Genomic DNA, 22,439 nt, shown 5'->3' on the forward strand with positions numbered 1-22,439 from the left:
AATGATTCTATTGTTATTTATCAAGCTATTAGAAGGTTCTTTTTTGGTTTTCTACTATTTTCTTTTAAAACAAACTGATTTTTATGGATCGTCTTCTATTATCTAAATTGAAATATTGTTTATCTAAAAAGCACAAAAAACATATATACTCCCTTACTACCATCCCATGAAATTCCCCCACCCTCTCCCCATCCAAAAATAATAATAAAATTAAAACTTGTGTATATATCTATTTTGTCAACACCAAAATAATTTTTCGACAATTAATAAGTTTAATTATAACACAAATCTTCAAAATATTACAACATAGAGCATGGAATCTTCATTTAAAAGATATATTAATAAACGTTTTTCATTTTGAAAAACCCTTTTTCTAACATGTTTTTTCTTGATTTCTTCATTTAAATGAGTTTTATTATCTATAACAAATATAGTAATGAATATATTCAATGAAAAATAATTGAAAAAATCCTGTCTAAAAAAAAATATTGTTGGTGAAATTTTACATATTAGTATCGATAGATTTATATCCAACAAAAAATATTTTGCCATTTTTTTTTGTAAGTAGATATTTGTGAATTTGGGTAAAATAAACGTATATAATGATAGATTTTCAATAATATAATAAAATATTTCATTTTTGTAATATATTTAAAAATCTTAAAAGTATGATGAAATATATAAATAACAAATATGATCAAATATTTATTTAATTTATTAATTTAACTTTTATAGAAAGAAAAATATATCATAATATACGAGAGTGAAGGAATATTATTATTTACTAAGTAACTTTTCAGGAAAGAAAATACTATAATGGTAAATGAGAGAGATACAATTTCTAAAGGAAATAGTTAATGAAGGGTAAATCTGTCTATATATTAAAATATTTAGATAGTGTTGTGTTAATAAAAAGATTTGTAGTGTTGATATCATGACTCAAAAGGTGAGTGTGGTGTCCGGATTTGGTTGGTTGGTACTTTTGAGCTTATTCTTTCTTCTTTTTTTTCGAAACAACTTTTGAGCTCATTTTATCTGGAAACAATTGTTGTTGGTGGCTTGTCTTTCGCCTGAATTCGTATCCTCTGCATTAACTCAAAAGAAATATTTTGAGTTAAATGAATCTTAACTATTCGATCTGTTTTAGGATTTGTGTAGATTAGATCTGCACTAATATTAAAGGAGCCCCTATATCATAAACAGGAATCGAATTCGCTCCGTTTAAAATCAGACGGTTGAGATTTATTAACTCAAAATATTTATTTTTTAAGTTAATGCAGAGGATACACATTCCATTTTGGACTTGGTGGAGAAAAAGGAGTGCGTATCCTCTTTGAGATATCTCAACTTTTGCGTGACCAACGTGTCCGGTGCCTATTCGGTGATAGCTCAGGGCCTGTATTATTTGTGCTTTGAGATTCGTGCACAACGTATTTAACGGTTGGGATATTCTGAAAAGTCACGCAAAGTTTGAGATATCTCAGAGGATACGAATTCGAAAAAAAAGTAGAGACATAAGGCGTTACTCTGTGGCAATTTATTTGCCACATTTATGTAGTGAGCGAATGTATTGCAAAATGCTAATTATCACCCTTTTCTCTTTTTGAAAACTTGGTAGTAGCTACCAAGGTTTGTGAGGGAGAATCGAACTCTCGACCTTTGGGTATAACAACTCTAGAACATTTTTCTAGCCAATTGTGCTACCTCCCCTTTCTCAATTATCACTCTTTCCTCAAATGCAAGAATTGGTTTAGGTTTGTCGGTATAATAGCTACAAATATTTTCCTCAAATAGTTCATAATCTTATCAAAAAAAAATTATTTACTATTGTATAATATTTGCATAGATAGATTAATGATAGTAATATATTATATATCTCATATAGATGACAAGTTGACACTAGAGTTTTATGGCATCGGCATGTTTAACACGGGAAAAATGCCCCCCCCAAAAAAATAGTATTTAAAGTAGAAGTGCTAACAAAACTCATAAATTAAATAATTTATGTTTTATATTAAATAATGGGATCAACATTTTAATTTTTAATATAGTTATGATATAACATAATTTAAGATGGAGTACCAATTACACTATTTTATGGTGACACATCTTGACATTATATATTTATAAGTCATTTTTGCAATTTCAAAGTCTATATAGTCGATCTGGACTGTTCAACATGATCTCCATATTAAAATGTTCTTGGAGACCAAATTTTATATTTTTTTTGAAATTTTTTTATTATTTATGATGTGCACAAAATTGATGTTTTCAGACAATTATGAACCATTGAAAAACAACGATTTTAAAAAATTCTAACTAAATAGTAAATAATTTCTAAAAAATGTAAAATTTGGTCCCCAAGCACATTTTAATATGGAGATTATGTTGAACGGTTCGGATCGACTGTTTGAATTTTGAAATCGCAAAAAATAACTTATAATATAGTGTCAAAATTATGTCACCATAAATTGGTGTAATTGAATCCCTCCTCATATTTAATTATTTATTTATGAGTGAGGCTACATCCATATCGCATATTAGTCCATAGTATGAATACATATTTTCATTTTCAATGATATTTTCAAGATTCATAATTTTTATAGTTTGAAAACACTATAATGCACTATTTATAACCCTAATACTCAACTAACATACCAAAATCATTGACATTTTAATTTAAATTAAAGCATAAAGAGAATGATTTTCACTTTCTCATGAACTAACTAATTTAGAGCTCCTAAAACAAAACAAAAAAACAACAACAAATGATAAAAGCATTCCACCCGCATAACAATCTTTCACAAATGTATGTTGCCCATTTGTTCCATGCATGGACCACTCCACCGCTATACCTAATCCTACAAAATTAGCACGTGGTGTTGTTACTTCTCAGATGGTTCTGGTCTTCTGGATATTATTCTATTTAGTCAGGCTAGCCTGGTAAAGGATAACTAGTCTGGATCAAATTATAAAGCCGATCTCTACTCGATCTAGGCCTTCAAATCAGATCTGACGGCTAAAAAACAACCTGATAAAGGTTTGCCTCGAGAGGAAGTTTCATATGATTTATGTTGTTGGGATCATGTGATATTATTCTGTCTGATCTGTTTAAGATTGTCTAGATAGAGTGCAAACTCTTCAATTAGATGCTTACAGCTTACCATTACAAAGCAACCAAATTGGCATAAAAGGTATTAAAAAAAACATAACAACAAAGGGCATTTAATTGTAACATCAAAGGTATTAATTAAAAAACCCAAATCAGGGATCCAGTTTGAACAGTCTGACTGTTCTAAGGTGACCTGATTTGAGCGAACATAACTGAACTGCTGTTGCTAAAAATGACAACTTTTCTATACGCGTTTACTCAAGATTCAATTTAAGAAGCAAGATACATTTAACCATAAATTAATATATGAAGCAAGAAACATGTTGAACATATAAAGAGGGCTTTTCCAAACGCTTTACCCCCAAACTCGCCTGTTTGTGTGCAGTGGCAAAAAAAAAAAATTTAAAATTTTGATTATCCGTATTCAAATAGTAAATATATATCATATAGTTTAATATATGTTATAAAAATATTTATGTATATATGTACGTACATATCCGTCTAATATTTTATCCGTTTTCGTATCAAAAAATAAAAAGCGGATACAGATATAGTTTTATCACTATCCGATCCGTATCCGATCTATTTGCACCCCTATGTACAAGTGGTTCAACAGTCAGAATTAAATCGTCATTTAAAACTCGAAGAAAATGTTCTGGCCTAAAGCAGCGAAAGTTTTTATTTTTATCATCTTTGAAAGAAATTAACCATTTTTTTTTTATTTAGTTTTAACACGTCTGCAATCAAAAGTTGTGAAACTAGAAAATTGATTTCACGGATTTAGAATGCGATGCGAAATCAAATGTGTATTAAATATGGAGTAAGGCTTGGGTGCTATGGATAGCATAGAGGGCCACCGTGTTACGGCTCAATATTCGAGTTTTCAAAATCCAAACGGTCGATTCGAACCGTTCATCTCGTTCTCCATATTAATATGTGTTTGGAGACCAAATTTTACATTTTTTGAAAATTGTTTACTATTTTTTTAGATAGGTAGAAAATCAAATATCTTAATGGTGCATAATTTTTTAGATCAAGTGATTTTCTACTTAGCTAAAAAAATAGTAAAAAAATTTCAAAAAATGTAAAATTTGGTCTCCAAACACATATTAATATGGAGAACAAGATGAACGGTTCGGATCGACCATTTGGATTTTGAAAACTCGAATATTGAGCCGTAGCACGGTGGCCCTCTATGCTATCCATAGCACCCAAGCCTTACTCTTAAATATGACACTAAAGTGTATTAATGTGATGAGCAAAGTTAGGGTGTGATGTGCTCACACGGGACACACGAGAGGAGAGAAAAAACAATGAATGGCTGAGATTAGCTCAAATCTCAATTGACCCATTGAGTCAACTATAGAAAACAAAATAAATAGTACAAATCAAGATTTTTATCAGAAAAGACTCCGAGTCAAATCAATGAACCAACCCTGAAAAGGATTTGTTATTATTTTTTTTTCAAACTTTGTTGTTTGATAATTGAAGTTAAAACGAAGTATATACTGAATTATTTTGAAATTTTAATATGTGGTAGTAACAAAATAGATGTAGTATTTGTTTGTCTTTACAAACGAATTAGAGAGAGTCATGATTGTCTCGATCAAAATTTTAATATTTTTGACTTAAATAACAACCTAAAGCAGAACTTTAAAAAAAAAAAAAAAACCACATGTATACAAATCTTGATGCAAAATAAGTTCACAGAAAAAATAAACAAAATAAAAAGAGCAAAAATAAAATCACACTCAAAACTTGTTAATGGAATTCGGATTAGCAATGTCATATGACAAATTTAGCTGTCTCGGATCTATTTACAAAAAAAAAAAGTGTTACAAATTAAGAATGATTGTCAAGTTACAATTGATCTCTCAATAGACCGAAATTTTTATTAATATCTAAAATTAATAAATAATTTACAAATTTACACTTTGGTGTGTTGGATTTCGAAATTTGTTCAAATCAGAAATTAAATTCTCGATTTCATACAAATTTTCTATAAAAAAAAAATTGCTCTAAACAATATGAAACCGGAGATTAAATTCCTGGTTCAAAGAACCAAAGATTAAATCTCAGGTTCAAATTTTTTTTTTTGGATATTAAAAGAAATAAAAAGAAGCTCTTAAAGCGACGCGTGTCCCTTATATATATTGACAATTTGACATGGTCCTGGAAAAAATTTGGCAAACAATCCATATTGTATATCGCTTGGTGCAGATTAAATGACTAGAGTAAAAATAGTGCTCTTTTTGCGTATTGACAATAGAGTAAAAAAGTCGTGGAAAGGAAGGAATGGGCAGCTTTGTTTATGTGTATGTTATAGAACCTGTGGAAGCAGATAAATAACAAGGTATTCTCTGATAAGTGCAGGCCTGCTATCATTCTGGTACATCAGATCATAGAGGAACAAGAATTAGAGAAGGAATAGGTTAGGGAACAAGTTGAGGTCAAAGAAGTTTGTAATTCTAAGTTGGGTTTATGAGCTGTTTCATATATGCTGTAATCATTTGGTAGCCTCTACCAAAATTTTCAAAAAAATAGACAATAGAGTAAAAATACAAAAATACACACATATATAACTATGGAGTCAAAAAAAAAAAAAAGGAAAAATAATATTGTCAATATCTTATTCTGTTGGTGGATCATTGTGTTTCTATATCCTCCTCTTTGATCTTCTATGGTCAATTTATGACTACATTACAAAAATTGTTCAAAATTTGATCAGCATCCCTCTGCATTTTACTCGATACATATTTATATCCATGGATTTCGCCGCATAAGATCATGTAAAGAAACTTAAATCGGACAAATCCAGAGAAATTAGATAAGTTTTTAGGGTAATTTATTCACAGGAGTTGACTGAAGGATCATTTAGTTATTCAGTCAACTAAATAATTTACATGACAAGTTGGCTTTAAGAGAAGATAATGGTAGACTTTCTGCAGGAAAAAAAAAACATTCAATTCTACAATTATATTTTTATTGTCCTTGTATGAATTGTATATTCATATCATCATAAATGAAATTCCAAAAGTTGTACAGGAATTAATGAACTAGCGAACTGATTCTAGTACTTTCTTTTTTAATCATTTGTTAGCTGAATTTAATCTGAGATGAAAATTATCGAACTATTAAATTTGAATAGATTGAACTCAAATTGACTTGAAATTTACGTAAATTTAAATTACTAATTTTTTATTTACTTACATATTAACTTTAGCAAATAAGATAACATTATTGTCTTGAAGTCACCTTTATATTTATTTTTGTAAGTAAAATTCTTTTATTATCTATTATACTTTAAAAAGATATCTATCAACATTTAATTTCACAGTCACATATCCAAGTCTTTTTTTTTTATTTAATCAAGAGAAATTAGCTGGCGAGTGGCGACTACTTTAATTAGTGGGCCCCAATTATCTGGCGGCTTACTACCGACACACAGAACACAAGAGGAGAGAAAAAACAATGTATGGCTGAGATCACCCCCACCAATTGACCATTGAGTCAACTATAGAAAACAAAATAAATAGTACAAATCAATATTTTTATCAGAAAAGACTCCGAGTCAAGTCAATGGTTCTAACAAGGGAACAAGATCAGCTGCTCCTTGGTACTGAAAATTTCTATCTATAGAGCCACTGTCGAATAGGACTGAAATCACATTTAACTTTAAATATTTGATTTGGGGTTCATCTCGGACCCATTGGCAGTGACTCTAAGAATATAAATTTTCTGTTCAGAAAGATGCAGGAGATTCAGTCTAACAAGTACCAACCTGAAAAAGATTTGTTATTTTTTTTTTCAAAATTTGTTGTTTGATAATTGAAGTTAAAACGAATTATATATTGAATTATTTTGAATTTTAATATGTGATAATAACAAAATAAATGTAGTATTTGTTGTCTTTACAAACGAATTAGAGAGAGTTTACGATTGTCTCGATCAAAATTTCAATATTTTTGACTTAAATAACAACCTAAAAGCAGAACTAAAAAAAAACACCACATGTATACAAATCTTGATGCAAAATAATTTCACAGAAAAAACAAACAAAATAAAAAGAGCAATAATAAAATAGCACTCAAACTTGTTAATGGAATTCAGATTAGCAATGTCGTATGACAAATTTAGCTGTCTCCGATCTATTTAGCAAAAAAAGTGTTACAAATTAAGAATGATTGTCAAGTTACAATTAATCTCTCAATTGACCAAAATTTTTATTAATATCTAAAATTAATAAATAATTTACAAATTTACACTTTGGTGTACTAGATTTCGAAATATGTCCAAACCAAAGATTAAATTTCCGATTTCATACAAATTATCTGTAATAAAAAAAAAAATCAGTTCTAAACAAATATGAAACCGGAAATTAAATTCCAGATTCCAAGAACCAGAGATAAATCTCTAGTTCTAATTTTTTTTTTTTTGGATATTAAAAGAAATAAAAAGAAGCTCTTAAAGCGACGCATGTCCCTTGTATATATTGACATGGGTCTTGGAAAAGATTTGCCAAATCCATATTATATATCGGTTGCTGCAGATTAAATGACTAGAGTAAAAATAGTGCTCTTTTTGCATATTGACAATAGAGTAAAAATAAAATAAAAAATACACATATCAGTACTACTATAATACCACGTTGAATTTTTTGGCATCCAAGCACCTATCTATCCAGAGAGAATCTGAACCCTCCATTGAGTATATCTCAGCTACTCATCAAAACTATATTTCAATCTCAACCTTTAATCAAAAGTTTCGATTTTATGCATCTGTTTCCTGTTGTCAAACGTGTAGAAGTCTAAATTTAGTTACCCATGTACTCGCCACATGAAAAGACATAAAATTGTTTCATTTAATCTATTTTTCCTCCTCCTTTTTCATTTACCGATGCAGAAAATGCATTTTTTTTCTCCTATCCCGAAGCCCTTTTTTTCTTTTTTCTTTGTCGGTCTGCGCTCGCACGTACGGTCGCGCTCCTTTTCTCCTCCGTCTCCGCTTACTCATGCCCCGACTCCTCTTTTCCTTCCTTAAGAAGGAACCATCGACTCCTTATCCTTTCTCATCGACCTCAATTTTTTTTGTTTATTTTGTCCTTTTTGAACCGATTTAGGGTTAATCTTTTTTAGCACCATCTCGGAAGGAATCGATCGCGTGTGCTATTTCTGTCTGGGTGAATAGGTGCTTTCTTTTCTATGTCGTTGATCGTTGATTGTGTGTGTTTCCTCTTCTAGGGTTAGAGGCTAGCTTTGTAACGACAAGAATTATTTTCTTCAGGGTTCTTAGTAGATTGTGAGTTCATCACCCCCCCCCCCCCCCTAAATAATTTCTTGATTTGTTGTGATTATTTTTTGTCAAACTGATTTCTGTAATTGTTTTTTTTTCAGTAGATACTGGCAGTATGCTCAGTGCTTATATACAAAGAGATAGAAGAAAAAATGAGAAGAAGAACTATGGCATTATCTGAATATTTCCTGTGGTGTACTTCATATCTCACTGTCGGATTCATGCAAATCTGAATGCTATCTCTCATGTTGAAATTTCCTCTCATTTTTGGATTAAATTGATCTTTTCCTTTGAAATTTCTCACAGTCGGATTCATGCAAATCTGAATGCTATCTCTCATGTTGAAATTTTCTCTCATTTTTGGATTAAATTGATCTTTGCCTTTGAAATTTCCTGTCAATGGATTTGATTTCAACTAAAGAAAAACATTACTGATTTTTTTCCGATAGAAAATTTTCTTAACATTAGCCTTTTTTATAATAGTAATATACCTTTTTCATTGAAAATTTATTGATTTGGTTCTATGCTATTGTGTCAACTTTCAAGAGAATCTATCTCCCAACCGTAACAAAATACAAACAACATCAAGCAATCCCAAGACCACCAAACATACCTTAAAAAAATTAAAATTATATCCAGCCCCTGACTAAATAAAAATTCACAACAACTTGATCTCTAAATCAAAATTCGCAGACCAATTTACATGTTGATACTATCGTACCAGCTGAATACCACCGGTGTGCCAATAGCATACCAGGTGGCGCAGATGATCTTCTGTGATAATTTGTTGTTCCAGTACCGTCGGTACCATCTGGTGACCCTGACCTTTAAATTCTTAAATATTGTTTGCACTCATTCATTTCATTCCCGTTGCAGAGCACGGGCTCTTGACTAGTATATAACAATGGAGTCAAATAATATTGCTTTTTTTTTTTTAAAAAAATATTCTGTTGGTGGGTCATTATGTTTCTCTCTCCTCCTCTTTGATCTTCTATGGTCAATTTATGACTAAATTACAAAAATGGTTCAGAATTTAACCATCATCCCTCTGCATTTTACTAGACACATATATATATCCATGGATTCCGCAGCATAAGATCATGTAAAGAAACTTTTTTTTGAATAGAAGTGGTAAAGACCACCAGTTTCATTAGAAACCATAGCATATTACAAAATAGGCTCTAAGGCAATGTTTTTTATTACTGACATTACTGAACAAAAGAATCACCATAGTTGTGAAGCAACTATGTGATAACTAAGCATAGAGATTAGTGAAAGTATAATGGTTCATATTACAAAACTACAAACAGCATTAGTAGTAATAAAGTGTTAGCTTGTAATAATCTAGAAGTCAATAATACGATAATTTTGATTATATAAAGCTTTGTTCATGAATTGGATGATTAATATCATTTTGTTGCCTTGAGTATTATTGTATTTATGGATCATTTCGAGTTCATGACTGAAATTGTGAAACTCCATAATATAGATGATATATACTCTTAAAAAGTCACTGACCAAGGTAATTAGCAGGAACACTAATTACCGTTGTAAGGTTAGTATATGGATTAAATGATGGTCAAGTTTTACAGACCATAGACAAGGAGTTGTCATTTTAATCACATAGATATATGTTTCAGGAACATGATATCTGACAGACCCCGAATGAAACATTATACGGAATTGTGTTCGTGTCATTAATGCTTTCATTCAGTGTTAAGTTCTAAAGCATGAGGTATTCATCTTTCCTACTAAGAAATGTATATGTGTGATTGTTATCAAACGCTGTCGGTAAAATGCAGTTATAACGGTAGTTCTTCGGTATACATGGCTTAGCTGAGGTAGTGATGGTTTACCAAAAGTACTATTGTCCCTCGTATCTCTATACGAGCTATAGCATCACTGGGCCCCTTGATAGAGTAAGATCATCAGCGCGCGGTATGATTACAAGAGTAATCATATTTGATAATCTGCTCAAGATCAAGAAAAAATTAAGTTTACAAGGATGACACACACCTATCTTGAAACTAATCTGATAGCTATGAAAAGAACTGACACAAGTAAATTGTTTACTGGATCGTGATATTGTACTGTACAGCATCATCTGTGTAATTGGATGGTCATGATGCATTTTGCCAGATGCCTCTCATGATTATAGAAGTTAAAACAGTTTTAATTCTATTTACCAACATAACACAGATCCTATCGGGTCACACCATATAGGAGTTAATCGGAGAATCTTATTGTGATTGATTATAAATTGGTTATGATCAATAGTAAGATGGTTATAATTAATTATACGTGTTATAATTAAATTATAAATGTTATGTAAAAATAACAAGCAAAAACATTGGTTAATTTATAAACGTGTGTGACACGTTGTATAAAAGTTAACCGGTTAATTTATAAATGTGCAGGACACGTTGTATAAATTACCGAAACAACAACCGCAAAAAAAAATATAATTATTCAGAATAATTATACGAATATTATTTGTATTCGGGCCGAGGGCATTCGGATCTTTTCAGATTCGTCCTTATCCGCATGACATGTCATCGATCCTATCCAGATGACACGTCATCGATCTTATCCACATGACATGTCATCATCCTTATCCATTCAATGGCATATCTTGTAGATAGGCTGAACTTGGAGGGCATTTTGGTCTTTTGGCAACTAACCCTAAACCCTATAAATAGGGGTGGAGGGGTAGAGAGAAAAACCACTAATTCACACGTATCGTTTCGTGCAGAATCGAATCGGTATTTTCTCTCTTTCTCGGTTTTTCTCCCAAATAGTGTTTCAGTTGAGAAAAGAAAGTTATACGTAGTTGACGTATAATCTTGCGGGTTGTTGTGAAGTATATTTACGGGATCGATGAATAGTGTTTTCCCGAATTTTGCGGTATGTCAGTTTTGCTTATTTGTGAAACTGAGTAACCGAAAATTCGAGTTTACGGGTTTTCATCTTTTTCTCCGTGAATAGTATTTTTGCAGAATTCCGCGGTTTATAGTATTTCTGGCAAAAGAAATAAACCGCTTTCTGGTTAGTCCTGGTGGATAACCTATAGAGGCATTAGACGTCTGATGCTCCGAGTAGAATTATTCCCGTGATGTAGCTGTACTCGCTTGGTCTGCATTCCAACTGTGATTTGGAAACAAGGTATAAATATGTTATATTAATCTATTTAATTGGTAAGTAGATTAAAGTTTTAGAAATCAATCATGGAGTAGATCTGTAAAAAGATTGAATTGAGTTTTGATGCCAAAGGAATACTGAAGGTGGACCGCCTTGGAAAGTTTCCTGACATGCCCCGTTTAATCCTTGGCTTAAGTTAGAAGTAAATTTTTTTGTTTTACGTTCTGTCCGCAGCTTAAGTCTAAACGGGTTTTGGTTACCCCGAAACCCAACATAAAGTCCATATAGAGATCAATTAAGCATCTAAGGGGCATCAGAGGAATCAACAATGGAAGAGCTGGAATGAAGGTGATCAGAAGAAACCGAGATGTGTGTGTCTAGTTCATCAAGTTCAGCTCTGTCCCTAAGAAACTCAGGGAGGTCTGAACCCTCTAATCCATTGTAAGGATCTTCCTCTGAATCCCAAGTACTGGTGTCCTCTAAAGATGTATCTGTCCCCGAGGGGATTATAATTGGACATGCCTGAGTTAAAAGAGAAACATCCAATGGCATGATTAGTGATAATTTGAAATAAGAATCATCTAACCTAGATTGGCACCAGTATGAAGTAAGTGAAATTATTTGACTACCAATATTTTGGGGGTGAGGGTATTGCAGTGTTGTTAAAACATATTTTATTTCTAGTGAGCCAGATTATCCAAGTGGTGGCAGCCCTTATTAACTCTATTAAGAGTGAGTCCCTAGTGAAAGAAAATTGTCTATGGACCATAAATTAGTAACAGTATTGTAGTTAAATGTGAATCCATTGTGATTGGCTATCTAGGACCATATGGTGTAGGCCATGGGACATGTAACAAAGAGATGGTCTGTAGTTTCATATTGGCCACAGAAAGGGCAGTTGAGGTCATTTGTCCAACCTTTAGAAACTAAATTAGCTTTTGTTAAGATTCTATCCTGTCTAAGAAGCCAAGTGAAGATTTTAATTTTGAGGCGTATTTTTTATTTCCAGGTATTGTCAAATTCTTTATTTGAGTAACTCCCATAAGATAACCAAGTGTAGAGGGAGTGAATTGTGAATACATCAGTAGATGACCAACAGCATTGGATAGTATTAGGATCATAGGATTGTAGGGAGGTGGAGCTAATGTTATTGTTGGTACCAAGTAATTGGTTAAGTTCTTGACATTCAGTTCTTAAGGTACCAGTAAATTGTCTGTTGAATTGGATGGATAAGGTGGTATTATTATAAGCTTGAGAGACAGATATTGCAGGGTTGGAGGTTATACCATAAAGATTGGGAAATTTGCAATATAATGGGCATGGGTCACACCAAGTGTCTAGCCAGAAGCTAGTGTTTCTTCCATTGCCTACTTTCCTAACTATACCTAAATTATAGATTTGAGTGTATGAAATTATCCCTGACCAGATAGATGAAGGTCTAGTAGAGTTTAAGCTTGTAACACTATATTTATCTATGAGAATAGTTTTTCATTTGCCCTCAACAGTAGGATCTTTAAACCTGAACCACCATTTTCCTAAAAGTGATATGTTCATAGTCTCTAAGTTTATTACACCAAGACATCATTGGTCTTTTGGTTGACATACAATGGTCTAAGAAGATTGAATTGAGGGAACGGGGAGCTGAATTTCAGGGTTTGGCTGAGCCGAGAGGAAGTGCATTGTGCCAAAAGATTGAAACTAGGGGGGTTGAGGTAACTGTCTAGAATCTGGAGATGGGGAACGAGCTCGTTTGCCATTATAATTGAAGAAGTGTAGTCTGGAATGACCCCAGCGTGGTAGATCACTGAAGTCTTCCACCAGCGTCTGAATTGTGTAATTTTCTTGTATACCAGTTGTATCAGTAAATACCAGATGGCGACATGCTGGTATAAAATCCTTATCAGGAACTCCGATCTTGAGGCGCAGGGTGATTAGACTCGAGATGATGTCAGAATCAAGGTAAACTCCACCTAGATCTCTCGCTAATTGTCGTAGTTCGATGTCACGCCAGAGATCATGTGGGTAGTTGTAGACTTGTACCCAGTAGGCTTTCAGGGAGCCGCTGTGATTGTATTTGTTAAACACATATCTTGTCACTGGGAAAAAGACATCAGCTAGCTTGATTGAACCAGCTTGAACCATTTCGTCACGCCATGTCAGATCTGGAGAGAGGACGAGGTAATGGTTGTCAGGTAGTTCACATGTTGTCCAGGTCCACTGAGGATAGGGATATGAGAGTTGGATGTTGTCTTGTATGTGTTGACGGCCTAGATAATGGATATCTTCTAGTACAAAACCTTGAGTTAGGGTTTGTCAGAGCTTGATCGTTCCCGGCGTGGCATAGTAGCGCATTACCGTGAGGGTGTTGGCTTCTGTGAGAAGCGATGGGTTTAGAGGAGGAAGCATGGTGAAACGTGGGAGATCAGTTGAAGGTGGATTGGAGGTGGATGATGGTTCTATTTGAAAGGGTTGGGAAGGAAGAAAGGGCTTGGGTTTTTATAGTGGAATCTGGGCATTCGAAAGATCGGTGTCCCGTTTTCTGGCATGCGAAGCAGATGGTTGAGTTGCGGCAAGTGGCTATGATATGACCGGTGTCACCACATTTGAAACATACAGCTTTTTCTTTCTTGGACAACGCGCGAAGATGGTCCAATTTGGCATTAACCCGGGTTGAAGGAGTAGCTAGAATCTTGGGGTTCTTGAGACTAGGAACTGAACGACAGATAGGACACTATGTAATAGGTTGGGATAGAATTGATTCTCTGATGACATATGTGAAGGTTCGGGGAGGTTTGGCTGTAGCTGATCGAGGTATTGGGTTGAGCGGAGGTAATTGAGTGACTAGTTTAAAGGAGGTAGAATGATTGTGCGATGGAAGGGAAGGGGGCGGATGTGACTGGGGAGCAGGTAACAGAGATGCATTGAGCCGATCGAGGGTGGCGTGTAGTTCTTGAAAGATTGAGGCTAAATGTCTGGTTGGCCCATTGCAAGAATTAAAATCTTGATTTTCCGGCGAGACTATCAGCCCAAGAGAGAAAATCAACAAAAATCTAGGCCTTGACTCTTCAACTTGCTTTGGAAATTAAAGATAAATCATGTAAAGAAACTTAAATCGGACAAATTAAGAGAAATCAGAAAAGTTTTTAGAGTAATTTATTCACAGGAGTTGATTGAAGGATCGTTTAGTCAATCAGTCAACTAAATAATTTACATGACAAGTTGGCTGTAAGAGAAGATAATGGTAGACTTTCTGCATGAAAAAAAAAATTCAATTCTACAGGAAAAAAAAAATTCAATTCTACAATTATATTTTTATTGTCCTTGTATGAATTGTATATTCATATCATCATCAATGAAATTCCAAAAGTTGTACAGGAATTAATGAACTAGCGAACTGATTCTACTGCTTTCTTTTTTTAATTATCTGTCAGCTGAATTTAATCTGAGATGAAAAATTATTGAACTATTAAATTTGAATAGATTGAACTCAAATTGACTTGAAAATTTTCGTAAATTTAAATTATTAATTTTTTAATTTACTAAAATATTAACTTTAGCAAATAAGATAACATTATTGTCTTGAAGTCACCTTTATATTTATTTTTGTAAGTAAAATTCTTTTATTATCTATTATACTTTAAAAAGATATCTATCAACATTTAATTTCACAGTTACACATCGAAGTCATTTTTTAGAATTTTTTTCATAAAGCATAATTAATAAATCGAAAATTAGGAAACCAATATGATTATTTTTTTTTTTTGAAAAACCATAAGGACCGTATGGTCCCTACGGTCTCCAAAATTGCATTTCTCCAGACCGTAGGGACCATACGGTCTTACTATTTTTTTTTATGAAACAGAAATTTTTTAAATTTTTAAATTTTTTGTATTAAAATATTAGAAATATTGAATATATTTCTTTGAAAATAGATGAAATATAATATAATTTGATTTATTATAAAGACTGCAACAAATGACCCGAATCAATATTTTTCAGGTCGAATTTTTCGCGGCTGTAAGAAAAATTAATATATTTCTTTATGTGTTATTGGGGAAAAAAAATAAAAATGCTTAGATTCTGAGTTATTGATCCCGATTCAAAAGTCACTTCTAGGTAATTCAGAAAATATTGTGATCCATCTAGTACATTTAATTTATGAAAAGTTGTATCTACTTTTGAAAAAAAAAACAAAAACTTCAAGTTATTTAATGATTGTTATTCAAAAAGAATTATTAAAATAGATACAACTTTTTATAAATTAAATGTCCTAGAAGGATCACAATATTTTCTGGATTACCTAGAAGTGACTTTTGAACCGGGATCAATAACTCAGAATCTAAGCATTTTTATTTTTTTTCCATAACACATAAAGAAATATATTAATTTTTCTTACAGCCGCGAAAAATCCGACCTGAAAAATATTAATCTGAGTTATTTGTTGCAGTCTTTCTAATAAATCAAATTATATTATATTTCATCTATTTTCAAAGAAATATATTTAATATTTTTAATATTTTAATACAAAAAATAAAAAAATTTAAAAAATTTCTGTTTTATAAAAAAATAATAAATAAATGGTAAGACCGTATGGTCCCTATGGTCTGGAGAAATGCAATTTTGGAGACCGTAGGGACCATACGGTCCTTATGGTTTTTCAAAAAAATAAATAATCATATTGATTTTCTAATTTTTGATTTATTAATTATGGTTTATGAAAAAATTCCATTTTTTATTTATTTAATCAAGAAAAATTAGCTGGCGACTGCCTTGATTAGTGGGCCTCGATTATCTTGCGGCTTACTACCGACACACAGGACACATGAGAGGAGAGAAAAAACAATGTATGGCTGATATTATCTCAAATCTCAATTGACCCATTGAGTCAACTAAAGAAAACAAAATAAATAGTACAAATCAAGATTTTTATCAGAAAAGACTCCGAGTCAAGTCAATGATTGGAGCAAGTACCAACCCCAAAAAGGATTTGTTATTTTTTTTTTCAAAAATTTGTTGTTTGATAATTGAAGATAAAACGAAGTATATACTGAATTATTTTGAATTTGTAATATGTGGTAATAACAAAATAAATGTTTTTTTTTTTACTGAAAATCCAGTTTTATTGATAGAATTTTTTTTACAAAATAGTTGTTACAAAAGATTAGACAAATAGTGTTTGTGAAAAACATACAACTAAACAAAACAAAAAATGCATAGGGGCATGTGCATTCTGTAGACGCAAATTGATCATTCTTGTTTGATTAGCGTGATAGGAGCCTAGCGATAATTTTCTCTGTACGCATATCACAGCCAAGAATGCATTGCATCCAAACAAGATCGAAAACTGAATCAACCGGACCAGGGCAGTCACCCATCAGCTGAGAAGGCACTAAATCAACCAGTCCATGACAGTTACCTCGAAACAGAAAGAGAAGAAGAAGAGGCAGAAAGCAACACATAACATTAGCATCACAAAAACTGAACATTTATTGTCTAACTGGATATTTATTCCACTATATAGTAAGTAACTATATGTACCACTCGTTTCATCCACTCTTCCATTGCCAAATAGGAGAAGAAGGGCTCAAGAAAAGGTAAGAAAAAACGAACCGCTGGTATCAAAGAACAAAATCTCCAAAAGGACAATGTGAAGAGCGATAACCAAATCCACAGAGCAGAAGAACCAAAAAATAGTTGCCAAATCTGCTAGATGGAAGCACCTATTCAAACGACAACGAAGAAATGAGCAGTGGCTAGATCCACTAGACAGAAGTACCAAAAATAATAACTAAATCCACCGAACAGAAACATTGACTTAGAAAACATAGATGAGGTGGAGGAGAGCGGGACTGGGGTGGGAGGAGTGATCGCCAGGGCGATAAAATTGCCTCTGGCTTGAGCGGCACCACTTCCATAATAACAAAATAAATGTAGTACAAACGAATTAGACAGTTTATGATTGTCTCGATCAAAATTTCAATATTTTTGACTTAAATAACAACCTAAAGCAGAGCTAAAAAAGCACTACATTTATACAAATCTTGATGGAAAATAAGTTCACACAAAAAACAAATAAAATAACGCTCCAACTTGTTAATGGAATTCGGATTAACAATGTCCTATGGCAAATTTAGTTATGTCACCGATCTATTTTTTTTAACAAATTAAGAATGATTGTCCCTTACAAGTTACAATTGATCTCTCAATAGACCTATAAAAAGTCTAACACTCTAAAGGACACACTATATGAGAATTCATTGGCTGGTAAGGTGAATTTAAGGCTAGAATGAAAGATTTGGCTAAGTTCAAGAACTAAGAGAAGGCATATGGAATAGCCATTGTTTTAATATTCGGTCTATTCGGCAGAAATATTTGGCCGAATATTCGTATTCGGTTGGAAACCGAATAGGAAATGAGTATTCGGTCTAATATTCGGCCGAATATATTTTTCCGCATATTATCTTTTCGACTGAATATTTCCGAATAGAAAATAAGAATATGAATAAGAACCGGATATTTCCGAATATGAAGCGAATATTTCCGAATAAAAGGACAAGCACAGCTTAAATTATGTAAAGAAAAAAAATAACATTTTATATAGCACAATATATACACTTATTAAGTCTTACCTATCTTATTGTGTTTGCAACTCCAGTTGTCAGAAATTTTGCTTTCTTGGGTCGTAATCGAATTTTAACTTTTAGTGAGAAATTGACCGTATGACAGTAAGAACAAATGAGGGGTTTATCAAAGTATTTTTTATGGCGTCTTGGGCCTTCTCAAGGCCCAGTAGATAGTATACGCTGGCTGGTTAGAGTTTTATTTTATTTTTAATTTTTGTAGAAGCTGCAAAGTTACGAGCATCGAACTCTTGATCTTTAAATAGCCATAGTACTAGAATATTTTTTTTAACCAATTGTACTACCACCTCATATTTAGTAAGAGATTTTATCATTTATTACTTTGGGGAGCTAATAAAGAGGTGACGCAGCAGCTAGGAATTTTTTTATAAAACGTAAATAAAATAAAAAAAACAGATTCATTACTTCTCAAATTACAAAAAACTATTAAAACTGGAAAAAATACGGTTACCTAATGGTTAACCAAAAAGAAATTTCTATTACCTTCTTACCACTCCATTACATCCTGGATCACAAAAATTCCACATTTTAGTGGTTTTTTTTTTACTCCATGGGTAAACAAAAATTAAATTTGATTACCACCTTAATTTTTTTTAAATTCATGTAACCAAAAATTTATTTCGGTTGTTCGTTTTTTTTTTTTTTTTTTTTTTTTTTTTTTTTTTCTTGTTGTGGGTTGTGTGGCTGTTTGTAAAGGGAGTAATTGGAATATTTTTTTCAGTTACCTCATAGGGTAACCAATTTTTTTTTTCGATTTAATGGTTTTTTGTAATTTGAAGAATAATTAATCTGTTTATTGATTTTATTATTTACGTTTTATAAAAAAAATATCAGCAGCTAAATTAAACCGGTATAAACTATAAAATGAGAGTTTGTTGTAATAAAAAGATTAAATTTTGCATAGAATGAAAATCTATCTTTTCGTCTCGTTTTTTCCCAGAACAATTGATTTGGGATAAAGCACAGTAATAATTTCTCTTAACTATAATTAATAGCTAAATCATATTCCTTAATAATTTTACTCCTAATATACAAAAATAGAACAATCAATCTCAGCATTATGCTATCATAAGAGATCAGACTATATATCTCCATAGTTTTAAACTTATAATATAGATCAGTTCCTCGTACACTGCTGCAGTACATGGTAGGTGTGACCACAACTTAGCAATTACAAAGGCTATTCATACATATCAACTTAAATTAACAACACTAATCATTTTTTGAAGGACAGGCCTGGAGCAGTGGTAGAATAACTCCACTTGTGTCTTGGAGGTCCTGGATTCGAGTCAGTATCCTTGCAAAATGCAAGGGAAGGCTGCCTAAAAATTCCCTTCCATGACACTGGGTTCGTTTTTTTTTTTAATCATTTTTTGAGAAAACATAACAGCAGCCCTGACGGATACAAAATGGGAACTAACTACAGCACAATAGCTTGAAGGTTTTCAAGAGTAACCATAAGAATAATTAAAAGAGTAAGACACACAAGGAAACAAAGTAATCTGAAATTTCTTCAAAAACTGAACAAATAAATTTCTAATACTATCAGAACAATCACAAACACAAATGAAGCATCAAAGCTAACACATTTAACATTGAACTTCCATAATCCATATAGACAAAATGTACATAATAGCTTAATACAATCTAAATATACATACACACACGACCTCTGATAGAGTTATAAATGAGGTTATGACAGTAACTATGTACATTCATGTAAATAATAGCTCGTTCTGCTTCACTTGCACAACCAATTTTAATTCCATCCCTCATCCCTTTTAGACAGTGGTATAAGTAGTTCGACGTGCTATATTAACCAAGACTATTAATCAGGTGGCTTCAGCTTCTAGTGTGCTTTTGGACATCATTTTGAATTTAAAATATAGTTCCTCACATGTTAAAAAAAGCTCAAAATAAATAACCAACTCAAATACTTACCAATACCCTCAAATATAGATTGATAATCCAGGCATGGTAACTCTTGATACAACCAACGAAACCAACATGTTTACATGTAAGGGCTTTGTTGCTCCCACCTAAGATCCTCAGAGTACTGCATCATAGCCGCCCTTGGATCCCCATTGGCAACAGATAAATAATACTCAGCCGTCCCATCATCGACATGTAAACTCCGTCTTACAGAATCGACTATCTTTTTCTTTCTCCTATCCATTTCTGACATGCTATTGCCAGCTTGACAAATGGATGGATCACTGGGACCCCCATCTAAGTACAACACAGCTACTTCTCGTCTTGCGTGCTCATCCAGCTCAATGTAACATGTTGCACCTAAAAGGAGTTCTGATTTGGCAATGGGAATTAAGAGACGCTGGCGAGAATAGATGCCGTGGTCACTCATCATGTTGTTTAGTCGTTTTATGTCAATTACCTGAAAAAAAAAGTTATTAATTAGTAAGTATCACTGAGCATCTTATTGGTAGTTTAAAGAAACATGTATTCCTTGAACATTTTATTGTTCAGTAATGTCAGTAACTTTCATTGATTAACACATCCACAAATTCAAGTAATGATGTAAACAAAACTCTTCAAATGAAATCTAGAACTCTAATTTAAGATCCATAACATTAATTCCACTCCAACTCCAGCAGCTTACTACAATCGATTGTCCATGTTGATTTATAGCATATTACACAAATGAACAAACAAAAAATTGAGGTACTGACTACTCAAATGAATAAATAAAATGAATAGCTAATATTTTCAGAGTGACAACATTGATGAGAAAGCAATAAAATCCCCCTTCTCCCAAATAAGAAGAATTTTTTTTGTTTTTTTTTTGTAAAGGCTGACTACTTGAACAAAAATTTTAAATATTTTACCAAAACTGAGTACCTGTACTGAATACTTGAGAGCGAGTCCAGCGACAGTATCGCCTTTGACAAGGCGATGCGAGATAGCGAATCGAGTGAGCGAAGAGTATCGCCAGAAGGCAGTAGAGGAAGGCATCCCGACGACCCGTTTGACTCCCCACGGGCCGGCGAAGGCCCGCTCGTGCATAGCCCTGTCGGAGGCGACGGTGCGCCAGAGCCGACAGACGCAAGTGGATCTCGCCAGATCGCGTGGCGGGAGGCGCTCGAGGATTGACTGGAGAAGGTCGGCGGAGGAGAGCGCCTTGAAGTTGGAATTCATGGGAGAGAGAATAAGAGAAGGTGGAGATGGCGGGGAAGCATCGGGGCAGGAGAGCGGCGCAAAGAGATCGGTGTTCTCTTGTTCTTCCTCTTTGCAACAGCACGCCATGTATGTGGATCACTCGATCACGATCGGGTCAAAAATATTTGTTTGGACTGTCCGTTGGTTTGTGGGGATTGGGAAGCAATTCATAGCATCTAAGGTAACAGAATATTTATGTTTAGATCCGGATCGTCCGATCAGAATCCGCACGAGTATTATGGTGCCACGTGTATCCCAAATCCAACCCAAATACCCAATCTCTCCGTGAATCCGTATCCTCTCAGGTATTGCACAGATATTGCAGAGGATCACTTACTTTACGGTTTGAGATTAAATCTCAACCGGCTTGGGATTCGGGTCACTGTAGGGGCTGTATTTTTGGGCTTTGAGATTCGTGCCAAGTTAAAAAGTACGGTTCAGATCTAGTAATTGTAAAAGATTCCCTTATCAGGTATTGGAGAGGATGTGAATTCTCGGTCCGGTGACGGTCTGCATCTAGGCAGAAATATTCTGTTACCTCAGAGGATATGCACTGACTTTTGATTTGCGAGTTGTTACTTGTGAATCTCCTCAGGACTCCGCCTAACTACTAGTCAGTCCATTAACCAACAACCTCCGGAGAAATATTAATAGTAGATGATCTTGAACCTCTGAAAAAATGCTTTCTTTTCGATAAAGTGGAATAATTAATCAGTTTCTCTATCCAAGAACCAAGATGTTGCTTAATTATACCTTGGAGATGCACTAGTTTTATCTTCATACAATGAAGAATACTCAGCGTCTGTAACACCGTGAATTTTTAAAATTCAGATTTAATTAAAATAATAAGTGGTTAAATCAAATAAAATATATATACGTATATACGAAATTAGTGACGTGGATGGTGAAAAATAATTATACGATTAATTGTGTTAAGAGAGAGGAGCAATTGGGGTTATATAAATCATTTAAACAATATCGAACAAGTGGAGGGTTTATTTTGCAAAAATACCACTTACAAGTGGGGGCCCCTTGTCATTCCCTCCTCTTCCCCTCCTTCCTTTCCTTTCCTGCCCCCATCT

The 22,439-nt window shown here is 33.1% G+C and overlaps 1 protein-coding gene across 1 annotated transcript; it reads right to left on the reverse strand.

The window, feature by feature from the left end:
- Window positions 1-19,750: 19,750 nt before the first annotated feature.
- LOC144551298 (peptidoglycan-binding LysM domain-containing protein) lies at window positions 19,751-21,478 on the reverse strand. Its single transcript, XM_078299215.1, has 2 exons — window positions 21,040-21,478; window positions 19,751-20,575 (listed from the first exon to the last, which is right to left on the reverse strand). The coding sequence occupies exons 1-2, from the start codon at window positions 21,442-21,444 to the stop codon at window positions 20,195-20,197; spliced, it is 786 nt and encodes a 261-aa protein (XP_078155341.1). The 5' UTR covers window positions 21,445-21,478; the 3' UTR covers window positions 19,751-20,194.
- Window positions 21,479-22,439: the final 961 nt, after the last annotated feature.

The sequence above is a fragment of the Carex rostrata genome, chromosome 3 (genome assembly GCF_964058835.1).
Source record: "Carex rostrata chromosome 3, lpCarRost1.2, whole genome shotgun sequence".
Classification (NCBI taxonomy): Eukaryota; Viridiplantae; Streptophyta; class Magnoliopsida; order Poales; family Cyperaceae; genus Carex; species Carex rostrata.

Coding starts and splice junctions, on each gene's coding strand:
- LOC144551298 (XM_078299215.1), bottom strand. CDS start 21,444: ATGGCGTGCTGTTGCAAAGAGGAAGAACAAGAGAACACCGATCTCTTT. Junction 20,576..21,039: donor CTCTCAAGTATTCAGTACAG/GTACTCAGTTTT, acceptor TTTTTTTTTCAG/GTAATTGACATAAAACGACT.